The sequence below is a fragment of the Sceloporus undulatus genome, chromosome 9 (assembly GCF_019175285.1).
Source record: "Sceloporus undulatus isolate JIND9_A2432 ecotype Alabama chromosome 9, SceUnd_v1.1, whole genome shotgun sequence".
Lineage (NCBI taxonomy): Eukaryota > Metazoa > Chordata > Lepidosauria > Squamata > Phrynosomatidae > Sceloporus > Sceloporus undulatus.
The window spans coordinates 1,635,744-1,650,069 of record NC_056530.1 but is presented as its reverse complement, the minus strand read 5'-3'; the positions used below and the strand labels follow the sequence as shown (position 1 = coordinate 1,650,069).

General features: G+C 44.6%; 1 protein-coding gene across 2 annotated transcripts in view; it reads left to right on the top strand.

Annotated features, from left to right (window-relative positions):
* Positions 1–14,326, top strand: part of CNKSR1 (connector enhancer of kinase suppressor of Ras 1) — a 35,119-nt gene that overhangs the window by 18,304 nt on the left and 2,489 nt on the right. Inside the window, exons 11-20 of one of the 2 annotated variants that reach the window (XM_042440803.1) lie at positions 1,198–1,334; positions 5,511–5,710; positions 7,337–7,376; positions 8,454–8,626; positions 9,579–9,652; positions 10,274–10,345; positions 10,993–11,066; positions 12,093–12,157; positions 12,811–12,949; positions 13,831–14,012. In XM_042440803.1, coding sequence (XP_042296737.1) covers positions 1,198–1,334; positions 5,511–5,710; positions 7,337–7,376; positions 8,454–8,626; positions 9,579–9,652; positions 10,274–10,345; positions 10,993–11,066; positions 12,093–12,157; positions 12,811–12,949; positions 13,831–14,012 — 1,156 coding nt within the window. Of the gene's footprint in view, positions 1–1,197; positions 1,335–5,510; positions 5,711–7,336; positions 7,377–8,453; positions 8,627–9,578; positions 9,653–10,273; positions 10,346–10,911; positions 11,067–12,092; positions 12,158–12,810; positions 12,950–13,830; positions 14,013–14,326 lie in introns of both variants that reach the window. The other variant, XM_042440802.1, reaches the window with a different exon arrangement.

Genomic DNA, 14,326 nt, shown 5'->3' with positions numbered 1-14,326 from the left:
TTAACAGTATTATATCCTCTTACCTTCAGGCTTTGTGTATATGAAACATAAATGAATGTTGTTTTTAGACTTGGGTCCCATCTCCAAGATATCTTATTACGTGCATATATGCAAATACAGGTATTCCAAATAAATAAATTCAAAATCTGAAACACTTTTGGTCCCAAGCATTTTGGGTAAGAGAGACACAATCTGTATCCTGTTTTGCAAAAAGCTTTTTTTTACAAAACAGGTTATTCATAAAACCTTTTAAAGAATAAAATATAACCATTAGTAAGCACATGACTTTTTTGGCCTGTGAATAAATAAATGACATAAGTAAACAAGTATGCAACACATTGAGTTACGATGATGTCAAGCTCGAGTCATACTTTCAAATGGAACGAAACAGCAGACGGTTATGTTAGAACTTGTCCAGAGAAGGGACACTCTCTCGTTGAATGAACAGATGGAATATCTCTTCTGGAAAAGCAGTGACCTTTCCCCTTCCTGTTACTCAAAGAACAGCGAGTTTTAAATTTCCTAAGGATAAAAATCCTTTTTCTAAATGTTTCCATCGTCTTTCCAAATCACAAGAGAGAGAGAGAAATCCTCTTCCCTGCTCCCCCACCCTGTCCTTGGTATTTGATCCAAAACTTTAAACTTTCCTTCTTTGTGTTGTTTTACCATAACTCATAAGAAGTGGCAGCAGAAGGGGCTGAGACACAGCATTATTCCTGCAATCTAATGGTTCAAAAGAATAGCTCTTTGTTAACTTGGAAAAGTTAAGGGATTTATTTTATTTTTATTTTTATTTTGCACTACAATGCCCAGAATTCCCCGGCCAGCATTTCTGGGTGGATTCTGGGCACTGTGGTCCCCAAACCAATAAAATAGTAATATAAATAGTAAAAAAATTAATGTTCTGAAGCTCTGGTTTCAGGAGCGAGATGGAGATGGACAACCAGTATCTCTCATGGGGCAGACCTAAAGAAAATGGATTGTAGCCAGCCTTGTAATTATCTTGATCTCGGGGTGCGGTGGGGGCATTTGGATGTTTTTGCTTTTCTAGTGGGCATTTCATAGAGTTTGCTTGCAGTGCTGAAGGATCTGACAACCTATGGAATATGGATTACTGTCAAATGGTGTGCAGCTGCTGTGAAAGTTAGGCAATGAGAAGTTCTGTCTTAATGGGATTTTTCTCTCTTCCCCTTAAAGTGTGATGGCTGAACTAGAACAGGGCCCTGATTCTGCACTAGATCTCCCTACTAATGAAGAAGAGGAGCAACAAGGCATTGGCTCAAGGAATTCAGAGGGCAACATTCACGGCTTCATGGGGCATATATCTGGGGCAGGTAAGGGACTAGCAATGGCAACTCTGGTGGAGAACTGCAAAAAGTGTCTTGACATGTTGGACTCTCTTTGAATTAATTATTAATTAATTTATTACATATTTATCCCATGCCTTTTCTATAAATAGGCAGGGAGAGAGTGAAACATACATGCTTCTGCCCCATTTTTACAGCAACTCTGGGAGATACATTAACTTTTTTCATATTTGGCAATCCTTTTCAGATACACTGTTAAATTTCCATATTTTCTGTCTTAATTTTCACATTTCCATGTAAGTGCCCAAAAAAAAAAGAAGCAAAGAAAAATACAGCCCCTCTCGCAGCTCTCCATCCCATCCTTAAATCTTATACATTACATACAGTGCTTGCATTTGCACATCATAACATGAAATGTTGTAAAATGGAAAAGAAACCTGGCCTCTTCCCAAATCTGCAAGCTGTCTTTGTTTGTTGTAGTGTGCCTTCAAGTTGTTTCCAGGTTGTTTCCCAACCTGAAGGACCTGAGGGTCACTCCAACCGTGCCACAAACCCTGTCGCTGCTCCTGTGCAATGCCAGGTCTGTCAACAACAAGACCCACATCCTCCAGGATCTACTGGAGGACTCTAAGTGTGACCTGGCTTGCATTACCGAGACCTGGCTGGGGCCTGAAGGGGATGCTGTGTGGGCTCAGGCCCTGCCTGCTGGGTTCTCGGTGAAGGACCAGCGCAGGTTAGGTGGGCGGGGGTGTGTGTGGCCTTGATACATAGGAACACCGTGTCCCTCACCAGGAACCACATCCGACAGACCTCCTATATCGAGTGTATTTACCTGACCCTAAAGGCTAGGGACAGTCTAGGGATTCTGCTAGTGTATCGGCCACCCCGTGCATTAGCGGACTCCCTTAACGAGCTGACACAGCTGGTCGCTGAGCTGATGTTGGAGACGCCCAGGCTTCTTGTCCTGGGCGACTTCAACATCTCCCTCACGGCCAGCTATGTTCCATCCGGTGCGGCTCGGGAATTCATGGATACCATGGCGGCCATGGGCCTGTCCCAGCTGATGCAGGGTCCTACGCACTGTGCGGGTAATACTCTCGATTTGGTCTTCTGTTCGGAGGCGGAAAATCCGTGGGTGGAAATAGTTAATGTTTCCCCCTGTCATGGACGGATCATTTCCTGGTAGAGGTGAAAATCAAGGCCTCTACCCAGATCCCCCCCCGGGGGTGGTGGACCTGTTAGGATGGTCCACCCTCGAAGGCTGATGGAACCTGAGAGGTTCCAAGAAGCCTTAGAGGGGCTCACGGTTGGAAATGACGGCGACTCTGTTGATGCCCTTACCGGTATTTGGAATACCGGTCTTTCTAGGGCTATACACAGGATCGCTCCCAAGTGCCCTCTCAGGCCTACTTCCAAACGTAAGCCCTGGTATACGGAAGATCTCCGGGCAAGGAAGCGGGCTCTGTGACGGCTAGAGTACCGTTGGCGGAAACACCTTCGCTTAGACGACAAGGCTCTCCTAGACCAACTGTTAGAGGACTACGGAGAGGCAATACGAGCAACAAAGAACTCGTTCTATGGTGCTCGTATTGCGTCCGCTGAGTCGCGTCCGGCAGAGTTGTTCAGGGTGGTCAGGGAGCTAACTCAGCTCCCTCCCGCCCTGAACCAGATCCTTGAACCTTCTAAGGCCTGCTGTGACCTGTTTAACAACTTTTTTGCGGATAAAACCTCTTGTATAAGCGAAGGTCTGAACGCCGACATTATAGCAGAACCTAGGGTAGAAGTGTCCAGAGCCTCTGTGGACTATGTTAAACTGGATCAGTTTGAGTTGGTGAGTACCGAGGATGTGGACAAGATCCTCAGAAGTGTTCGGAAAACAACCTGCTCTCTTGATCCCTGTCCCTCGTGGTTAGCGGCCCAGGGGGGACTGGCAGTAACATCATTGTTACGCCGGATAATTAATACATCTTTGAGGGATGGGCTATTTCCATCGGATCTTAAATTGGCCATTGTAAAACCGATCCTAAAAAAGCCCTCCCTCGACCCCCTGGTTCATAATAATTATCGGCCTGTTTCGCTGCTACCATTTTTGGGTAAGGTGATCGAGAGGGCGGTTGCGATCCAGCTTCAGGCGGTCTTGGATGAAACAGATTATCTGGACCCATTTCAAACTGGCTTCCGGGCAGGTTACGGGGTTGAGACGGCCATGGTCGCCCTGGTCGATGATCTCCGTCTGAGCGTCGACAGGGGAAGCGTGTCCCTGTTGGAGCTCTTGGACATCTCAGCGGCTTTCGATACCATAGACCATGGTATCCTTCTGGGACGCCTGGCAGAGGTGGGGATCGGGGGCACTGCGCTCCAGTGGTTCCGCTCCTACCTCTCCGGGAGGTCCCAGATGGTGCAGCTGGGAGACGTGTGCTCTGATGAGAGGCCCCTAAAAACCGGGGTCCCTCAAGGAGCCATTCTGTCTCCCATGCTATTTAACATTTACATGAAACCGCTGGGAGAGATCATCCGGAGACATGGGGCACGGGGTTATCAGTACGCTGATGACACCCAAATCATTTTCTCTATGTCTCCGACTGATGCAGTGACTGGGGATGGCGTCTCTCCTCTCGTGGCCTATCTAGAGTCAGTAATGGGCTGGATGAGGGAAAACCGACTCAAATTGAATCCAGAGAAAACGGAGGTACTAGTGATAGGTTCTCCTGGTCCAGGAATGGCGGTGATTCCACCTGTCCTGAACGGGGTCACGCTCCCTGTGAAGGACTCCGTGCGCAGTCTGGGGGTGCTTCTTGACTCGCCGCTTCACCTGACTGCTCAGGTGAATGCGACGGTCAAGAGCACCTGTTATCAGCTTCGGCTGATTCGCCAGCTGCGCCCATACCTGGCCCAGAGGGACCTAGAAACTGTTGTACATGCTCTGGTAACTTCGAGACTGGATTTCTGCAATGTACTCTACATGGGGCAACCCTTATACCAAACTCGGAAGCTGCAAATGGTGCAGAACATGGCAGCCCGGCTGGTCACTGGTGCTCCCAGGACCAGCCATATAACACCGGTTTTAAAAGACCTCCATTGGCTGCCCATCCGCTTCCGAGCTCAATATAAGGTGTTGGTAATTACCTATAAAGCCCTAAATGGCTTGGGCCCAGGATACCTAAAGGACCGCCTCTCCCCGTACATTCCGCCTCGCACCCTCAGAACGTCTGGGCAGCAGCTACTGAAGGTGCCTGGGGCCAGGTTGGCCTCCACTACACGGAGGACATTCTCCATAGCTGCCCCAGCCCTTTGGAACGCGCTGCCCACAGAGCTCCGCTCGTCTACTACCCTGGCCCAATTTAGGAAGGACCTTAAAACCTTCCTATTCCAACAGGCATTCCCTGAATAAAAATCCTGTGGGCCTCCCTCCTCTTCCGTGGCCAAGAGGTTGGGCTATGGGGCTTTTATGCTTGTTTGTTTGATTTTTACTGGTTGTGTATTTTAATCTGATGTAATTGTTGATTCTGTTTTAATCTGATGTAAGCCGCCCTGATCGTAGGAAGGGCGGGATATAAATAAAAATTTTATTATTATTATTATTATTTATTTATGGCGACCCTAAGGTGAACCTATCAAAGGTTTCCTTGGCAAGCTTCTTCAGAGTGGGTTTGCCATTGCCGTCCTGTGAGGCTGAGAATGTGTGACTTGCTCAAGGTCACCCAGTCGGTTTACAGGGATAAGTTTACATTCAAACCCTGTTTTCCAGAGTCATAGTCCAACACTCAATCTACTACACCATGCTGGCGACATGCCACCTTTTCCCCCATTTTAATACTCACTTACAGCAAAGAAGCCTCCGCTTCCAATTTTAATTAATCACAGTTTATCATTATGGCTGAACCTTAAAATGTGGCTAACTTTAACCATGGTTTGTTGAAACAACTGTAGTTTGAAGTTGACTTCTTTCAAGCAAATTGTAGTTACGACAAAGTTTCTTGGACCAGGCAGTAGAATAAGACACTGTTAATTGGAAATGGAAGTAAAAACATTCAGACTCCTCCTCTGAATATGCTGGAATTGGGAAGGGGAGTATGACATTCAGGTGATGCTTTTGAACTTTATGCTTCCATACAAATTCCCACTATTTGAGCCTCCTGCTAGTGTAGACAATTTTTCTGGAGTCTGGACTGATGTACTGCTGGTTGTTTTGGCTTTTGACAGATTCTCCTCCAGGAGCATCATCTGATCTTGCACAGGAAGAGCAGAGCTTTCAGTCCGTTTCAGAGGGACACACGACCCCAGAGACTGCCAGCCCTAACAAGCCCAGGACCTTGGAACTTGGGTTGCAAAGCCCACCAAGCCCTGAGCATGGATTTGTCCGAGGAAACAGGGGCTTGGGAGCTACTGATCCAGCCAAAGAAGTATGTATGTTTGCTTGTTTACAGATTTATTTATAAGAGCCCTCCCATACATTTCCCCCCAGTTCTGTTACTTCTACAGTTAACTCAGCTTTTGGGGATAATGGGGGCTGTAGTCAACACATTTGGAGGGTGGTGGCTTGGGGTTCTGGTTAATATCATCATCATCGCCACCACCACCATCACCTTTTTCCCAGTTCAGGACTCAAAGCATCATAAAGCAAATTTAAAAACATGTTACAGTCAACACTCCTTATCCACGGATTTTTTTATCCATGGATTCAAGCATCCATGGCTTGAAAATATTTTTTAAAAAGTAGAAATTTCAAATAGCAAACCTTGATTTTGCCATTTTATATAAGAGACACCATTTTACAATGCCATTGCATTTAATGGGACTTGAGCATCCAGGGATTTTGTTATCCACTGGGGGTCCTGGAACCAAACCGCAGCGGACAACAAGGGGACACTGTATTAAAAATTCACAAGATATAAAAGTTAAAATGGGATTAAATAATAAAAAAATTAAAACCAGATTAAAATATATATCATTAAACATGTGCATTCATGCATGTGCATGCATACCAGTACAACATTCAACGAAATTAGTGATTAGGTGAAGAGGGAACTCATGAAGTGCTTGTCAAAATAGAAGAGTCTTTGCTTGTCTGTGCAAAGAAAGTAAGGAGAATGCCAGTCTAACTTCCCTGGGAAAGAGATCCAGAGCCTGGGGGCAGCCCCTGGAAGACCCTTCCTGATGTTCCCACCGAATGTACCTGTAAAGGTGGTGGGATAGAGAGAAGGGTCTCCCCGGCAGATCTCAAAGCATAGGGTGATTCATAAGGGAGAAAACCGTCCTTCAAATAGCCTAGAAGCATCACCTAAAAATATCTGTACATGTTCAATCAGGAAACTAATACAGTGGGACCAGTACCCTAAAAATGACAGAAATGTTTTTGAAAAGTAACCTGGGAAGCTGCCTTAACAGAGTATTAGATCACAGATCCACTTAATCCAGTACTGTCTGCTCAGCAGCAAGAATAGTCCAGGTTTTCAGGAAGCATTCTTTTCCTTTCTGAAATCCAGAACACTTCTGGTCCCAAGCATTTTGGATAAGGGAGACTCAACCTGTACTACATTTTGATGGCTGGGCATGGGGAAACAGTTTTACAGTGTGCAAATTTATACAAAGGCGAGGGGAAGCTTGTCATATAGTCTGGGTTCAAATTGCTTAGAACATTTTTAAAGTGATAACCAGCACCTTGAATTAGATCTAGAAGTGAATAACTGTACAAGTATGTTTTATCTGTAGGGCTACTTCAGTCTAAGCATCCCTCAGGATTATTATCCTGGATCCAATTTTAACAGACTGCTCCTCTAGTCTGAGTCTTCTAAGAGGCTGCATGACACTTTCCCCATGTTGCAATATTTGTTTTCAGTTCCACTTCCAATGATCTAATGATGTACATTGGGGACCGCCATGTTAATTGGTTGCAGCAAAGCCAACAGTTATTACAGCACCTTAGATTAATATGTTTATTGTCTTAACACCTTCATTTACAGCATAAGCAGTGATGCTACCTTCCACTTAATCAGATTCAATAACAATGTTGTTTTCTCTTCTTGCAGGCTTCTCGGGGGAGCATTGAATATCGAAGAAAGCAGAAAGGTAACTGGTGTCTGTTTATTTCTCACTGGAACAAAGGAGCATGAAATGAATGGTCGATTCTGATTGTGTTAAAGTCATATACAACAATTCATAGTACGGTGGTTACTTCTGCATAAAGAAAAAGATTTGCCAAAAAACAAAGAGTATGCATATACAGGGGCAAACTTGAAAATAGTTATTGTAAGTTGAACAGAAACACACCTCCCTGTAGTGAGGAAAAAGTTGACCAGTGCATATGTTGTGCTATTGTCCAGTTGTTACTTGTGGGTGGGCAATTTAAGGTCCCATGCTTTTCCCTGCATGTGTGTGAGAGCTATATCTTTTATCTGTAGATATAACCTTCTGCTTTTTGGGAGGACAGTTTCTAAACTGGATAAAAATTGAGTCTTCTAGAACCAGAGTTTAGAAATATTTCCTTTTTTTGGAGTTCTGAAACTTCCAGAATTCCTCCAGCTTGCATCATACTGGTTGGGGGATTCTGGAAGCTGTTGCTCTAAAAAGTAGCTTTCCAAGCTCTATCTGAAACAACCAAATGCCTTGTTCTCACAAGTAGGAGACAGATGTCTCCTGGATGTGTCTTGACCAAAACATGTATGACGTTTATCCAAGATATCTCTTTCCCCAGCCCTGAAACACTGCCATGTCAAGTGAGAAACATATGTCTGGACTGCACTACATGCAGTAGATGCATATGTATTGTGAGGGGGGAAATCTTTTACTTTGAAAATTGGATGTTGGGGATTTATGCTTCAGCCCAGCCTTCTCTCTGATGTGCTTGTTTTCTACATGAATGGGTATTTTAGGATATAGACAAATATCAGTGTGTGTGTGGAACACTGGCAGAAAAATGCATAGAAGGCAGGAGGGGGTGGCTGAAATTCTGATCAAGAAATACTCCACACTTCACTATTTTGCTGCATGTTCCAATTGCCTGATTCTGTTGAATATGTAGGACACCAAACTATGGCTCTAAAAGGGTGACTAGGGGCTGTACTACAAGTTTGCATTTGCTCTGAATGGTGTGTGTGTCTTTCCTGTTTTGCAATGTCTCCCTTCCTAATTTTTGTCTGTGATCAGGCATGGCCACTAGGTTAAGCCGACGGCGCATCTCTTGCCAGGAACTGGGACAAGTAGACTGCGATGGCTGGCTCTTGAAGAAGAAGGACCATGTGGGCTTCATGGCCCAGAAATGGAAACGATTCTGGTTTGTGCTGAAGGGGCAGACTCTTTACTGGTACAACAATCCAAATGTGAGTGCACCCTGATTGCTAATGTATACAGTAGCCAGAAAGTGATAGCCCTTTAAAAGTTAGTATTGCCAGAGGGTAAAGCCACTGCGAAATCCCTTACTCTTGTCATGGGTGATCCTGCTCCCACGGAAGATTGGGTACAGACAGAGAAGGTTTGCCAACACAATCTTAGCCAGGAGTTGTCAGAATTATATATGAGGAGGTGATACGCAGCTTCCATGATTCTTCACCATTGCCTTTGCTGGCTAGGGTTGATGGGAATTGAAGTCTAGTGCTGACTGTAGAGCCACAGGTTTTTCAATCCTGCTTTATATTGTGCTTATGGATTAAGTACAGTGGCCCACTGATCCATTGCCCCAAAGGAGAAAATGCATTATTAAAAAAGAATGTGTGTGTGTGTGTGTGTGTGTGTGTGTGTGTGTATAAAGATGAATGTTTAGAAATGGTTGCTATAGTTTAAATAGAAATAGATCTCCTCATCAGTGGAGAAAGACAGCATTCACATGACTAGTGAATTTGCTGCCCATTCTATGGTTGTGCTGATATTTTGACTTCTCATTAGCAATTCAAGTTACCTTTGGATGGCTCTGCCTGTGTACAGCAGACACACTGGATAGCTCTTCAGATAGAGAACATCTTCAAATACAATGGGAATGAGGACTGTGTGGCCCTCCAGAAGTTGTTGGGCTGCACCTGCCCTCTGGACCAGTCAGTGTAGCCAATGGTGACAAATAATGGGAATTGCAACCTGACGACCTCTGGGACTTTCCTGTAAAGTTGAGTGGATGGCTACCCTAATAATAGGTTAGCCTCCCCTCTTTTCTTTGCTATAGAGATCCATACAACATTTCAGAGTATGTAGACAAGCGTGGTCAAGTTCAGCACTTAGGGCATGGGATGCATTTCTGATTTTGAAAAACATCTCTCCCTGTCTTCCTCCTCCACCCACCAGGACGAAAAGGCTGTGGGCCTCATCAATGTATCTGCCTATAGACTGGAAAGCACCAAGGAGCAGAAAAAGAAATAGTGAGTAATCCAAATTTGGACTTCAGTGAGATCACTAGCAAAATCTCAGACTTTATTATGGGAGCTTTTCTTATGTACTCTCTATCAGAAGGGAAAAGTTGCCCAAAGGTAGGACTGGGGAACATCTGGCCTTCCAGACATTGTTGTAGCTCCCTGTGTTAGCTTAGAGGTCTATCATTCAGAGGTCAATGGCAACTTGACAGCAAATAACAACAATTTAGGATTCTGAGCTAGAGTGATGCTCTATTACCTGCTCAAACTACAAACCCCAGAAATCCTTAGAATGATGTAGGCCATTACAGTTAAAGTAGGATCAACAGTGCTACAACTGTGTGGATTGGAAAGGCTCCTGGTGCATTTACTTTGGAAAAGGACAATTTTCATTTGCACACATATACACACACTCAGAAGGAACTCTCCATTGGTGTCAAACTGCATTATTTCTGCAGTGCAGATTCAGCATTAGTCTTGGCAGAAAATGAGAGCTAAATGTAACTAATACCACAACCATTTTCAAGCCACAGCATACAACTGTAGTTATATTTTGTCGCTGCATATGGGTGTGACTCACAGGAGAGAATAATCATGGCAAATCAAACCATTGTTTTCCCCTCTCTTCAGTGTTTTCCAATTCACACATGAGAAGTACAAGCCCTTCATCTTTGCAGCAGAGACCTTGGCTGACCTGAGTATGTAAGTAATGCAATGATTTTAGCTTGGGCAATTCTGGGACCCACCCTCCTAAACACTCCAGAGATGTAACTAGTCTCTGATGTATCTCATAGAAACTCCTGATAGTGGTGTGATTCACCACTATTGGTTCCAGATTTCCTTCAAGATGCAGATGCAACTTTATTGTGCAAATCCCCAAAGTGAGAGGAAATGGTCCTAGACCAATTACAACCAGAGATTGTCTAAAACTGAAAAAATACAAAGAATGTGTCCCTTATTGAACAAACTGAGCGGGCACATTGCTGAGGACAAGTTTTCCCAGCAAAATCTTTAAAAGCAGCATTTGCAGGTGGGGAAAATGAAGTTATGGAAGGGCAAAATAGTTTTTAAAAAAAAATGAGAATCCAGTTAAGTAGAGCAGAAGTTGGCAACTGTGCCTTTCTACATGTTTTTAGATTGCAATTCCAATAATCTCTTAGCATGGGCTGTGCTGACCAGAAATGCTAGGTGCTGTCAGCCAAAATAACATCTGGAAGATGAAAGATGTCAGTTTTGTTCTAAAGGGCCTAATTCAAGATCATCTGTAGCATGTCCATATACAAGGAAAACATTTGGGAACCTGGTGAGGAAAACATTTGGGAACCTGGAGTGATCTCTTCTCTTCCTAGGTGGGTCAGCCGCTTGATAACATCAATGATGAAATACACTCCGACCCACAAATCTGTCCCACCCCAGCAAGAAGGTAAGTTTCCTGCTAAAGGATATTATCTTTATTGTTTCCCCTCATGAGCTGAACTCTTTTTAACAATGGAATGGGCAAAGTACCGCCTGCGGACTGCATGTGGCTTTTGGAGTCCCAAAGTATGGCTCCTGGAATCCCCAAAGCGCCCAGACCACAATTTTTAAAAACCTAGGCTATTTCTCTCCCCACTCCTCAGCTGCTGAAAAACTAGTGTAAAGTGCAGGATTTGCCTCCCAAGTCTCCCCATGTGCCTCCAAAGCCAAAAAAGACATAAAATCTGATGAAATCAAAATCAGAAGTGATAAGACATCAATTCCAGTTGCATTAAGCACACTGGGGGACACTGTGTGAAAATTCTCTCTGCCCTCTGTTATGTGTGGGCATTTTAGAGTTAAGGGACACAGTCGCACTTTTCATGGTCCCTGTCCATCATCGATGGCAAGAATTCACTGAAGAACATCTAAATAATTTTGATTAGATTAGAGAGGAAGAAAATTTCACACCCTAGAAGCACATCAGAATTTGCAAGTCAGCTGTATTGGATGGGGCAAAGGCTTGTAAAAGTTGCTTTTGGGGTCCACAGTTTCTACCATCCCACAGTCAGCATGGTTAGTCTAACCATTTGGGGCTGTGACCCCATTTTGAGCCACTGTAATGCCACCTGGGGATTCATAGAATCATAGAGCTGGAGGAGATCCCAAGGGTCATTCAGTCCAATTCAACCCCTTGCCATGCAGGAATATATACTATTAAACTACTACTGATAGATGACCATGCAGCCTCTCTGAAGGAGACTCCACCACTCTCCAAGGGAGTGTGTTCCACTGTCAAACAGCTCTTATTGTCAGGAAGTTCCTCTTAATGTTGAGGTGGAATTTCTTTTCCAGTAGTTTGAATCCATTGCTCCTTGTCCTAGTCTGTGAGAAGCAGAGAGAGCCTGACTTAATGCATTGGAGCTGAAATGTGGCACAGGACAATGACATCCCATTTATGATCATCCATCAAGACCTCCTTCTTTTCCTTCAGATTGCTACAGTGAAACAGAAGCAGAGGACCCAGAGGATGATTCTCCTAGGCATAGCCTTGAGCGGGTGAGTAGCCTATTGACTAGGGTAGTTCTGCTTTCGTGTCAGTTCTACAGGGAACAACACACATGAGCTAAAATTCCCCCCATATTGTTGGACAAAGGTTTTATTATGTGTTATGTGAGAAAGCGCTTTCCTCAGTTTGTCCTAAATATGTCACCATAAATACGTAAGCTCAGGGGAGTTGGAGAAGGGTGTTTCTTTCCCCACATGCTCTTCTCAAAAAGTGGACAACTGTGTTATTCCTGATGTTTCTGGATTGTAAGTCCCATAATTGCTCACTATTGGCTATGGCACCTACATCTGATGGGATTTGTGGATCCAAATCATCTGGAGGACAATAACTGCCCACCCTATTTCTGTGCAGTGTATAATTTCATAAAATTGGGAGCTATAAAAGATTGAGCTGGCAGCGAGGAATTGCTGTTTCCACTCACTGCTTCTTTTCTTGCGCCCAAATGACCAGCTGTGCATGTGCTCACTCTGTCTGCCTTAATTTCATTCATGTTCCTCCCAGCAAAGTGTGTCCCATGCACAACTTACCCAAGACATTTTGTAGCCTAAGGTGGAGCAGCAAAGGGTACTCCATGCACCCAGCAAAGTTATTTTGGCACATTAAGGAGAAAATCCCACTATAACTGAATCTGGTTTTCTTGCAGCCAAAGCGGAGGGAATTGGAGAAAGATCGACTGCCAACAGGTGCCACGGGGAGCAGTGAATCCCCATGCAAGAGTCCTCTGGACAGCCCTGTCCTATGGCAAAAAGAAGAGACACATATAGTGCCTTCCTCTCCCACAGGTAAGCTCCTCTTTAGAACTTTCTCCAAGATGTGTAATAACCAGAACTTGAGCAGGTGCATTTTTGGGCTACCGCACCCAGAATAACCCAGCTAGTATGTGGTGCTCTGCCATTTATTGCCTGGTGGTGAGCAGTTGAGGTGATGTGCACCTAGCTATAGGACCATAGCTGGACACTCCTTTGCCCTCCCTCACTATTCTCCACTGACCAGTAGTTGGCTGTGGTTTGGGGTGGAGTGGTAGCAGATAAAGAGTAGACTCATAGAGTTGAAAGAGACCCCAAGAGTTATCCAGTCCAATCTCCTGCCATGCAGGAGTACACCGTCCAAACACTCGCGATAGATGGCTATCCAACCTCTGTTTCAAAATCTCTAAAGGAGACTCCGCCACATCTTGAGGGAGCGTATTCCACTGCTGAACAGCTCTTACCATTAGTAGGTTCCACAGGAACGAACTAGATACAAGAGGCTGAATATAGAACAGTACTCCCGTATCTTTAACTGTTAATAGCACCCAGAACTGGTAAATGTTGCATAAACGCACACTAGGTGAAATTATGCAACATCCCCTTCTTTACTTCTCCAAGTCTAAAACATTTGTGTGTTGCGTGCCTTCAAGTCATTTCCACCTTATGGCGACCTTACCATGGGGTTTGTTTCTTTTGCAAGATTTCTTCAGAGGAGGTTTGCCATTGCCTTCCCTTGAGGCTGAGGGGGTTGGACTGGATGGCCTTTGCAGTCTCTTCCAACTCTATTATTCTATGATTCTATGAATCCCCATGCAAGAGTCCTCTGGCCAGCCCTGTCCTATGGCAAAAAGAAGACACACATATAGTGCCTTCCTCTCCAACAGCTTATGTTTTTCAACTTTTTTTAAATGGAGATCCTGCCGGAGAAGAACTTGAGTCACTGATCAGGTGCCTGAAGCAAGGTGGGGTGTCTCTCATTGGGAAGCAGCAGGTGTTCACCCGCGAATACTATCGGAAATCCTTTGTCAAACGCAACAAAAACCCAGAGATCAATGAGAAAGTGCATCACGTCCGGACACTTCAAAGCACACTTAAGGTTAGTGTACCGAGGAAACTAGAACTTGGAAGTATTAGTTTTGGGTACTACAACATCCAGAATCCTTCAGCCAGTATGACCTCCAGCCAGTACATCTGGGGCCAGGCATCCCATCCCTTTCTCAGCTTCTTCTGTTTTCAAGTGATTGCTAGGAAATATGGGAATGGAAAAGCAAAATTCAGATTGCGTGAAATGTTGGAGATGTAGGATTCGGCCTTCACCAGATGGAAGTCATGTGGCCGCCAGATGTTGAACTGCAGTGCCCCACCCTCTAGCCTGCACACACCATGAAGAGGAATTTTGGGAGTTGCAGT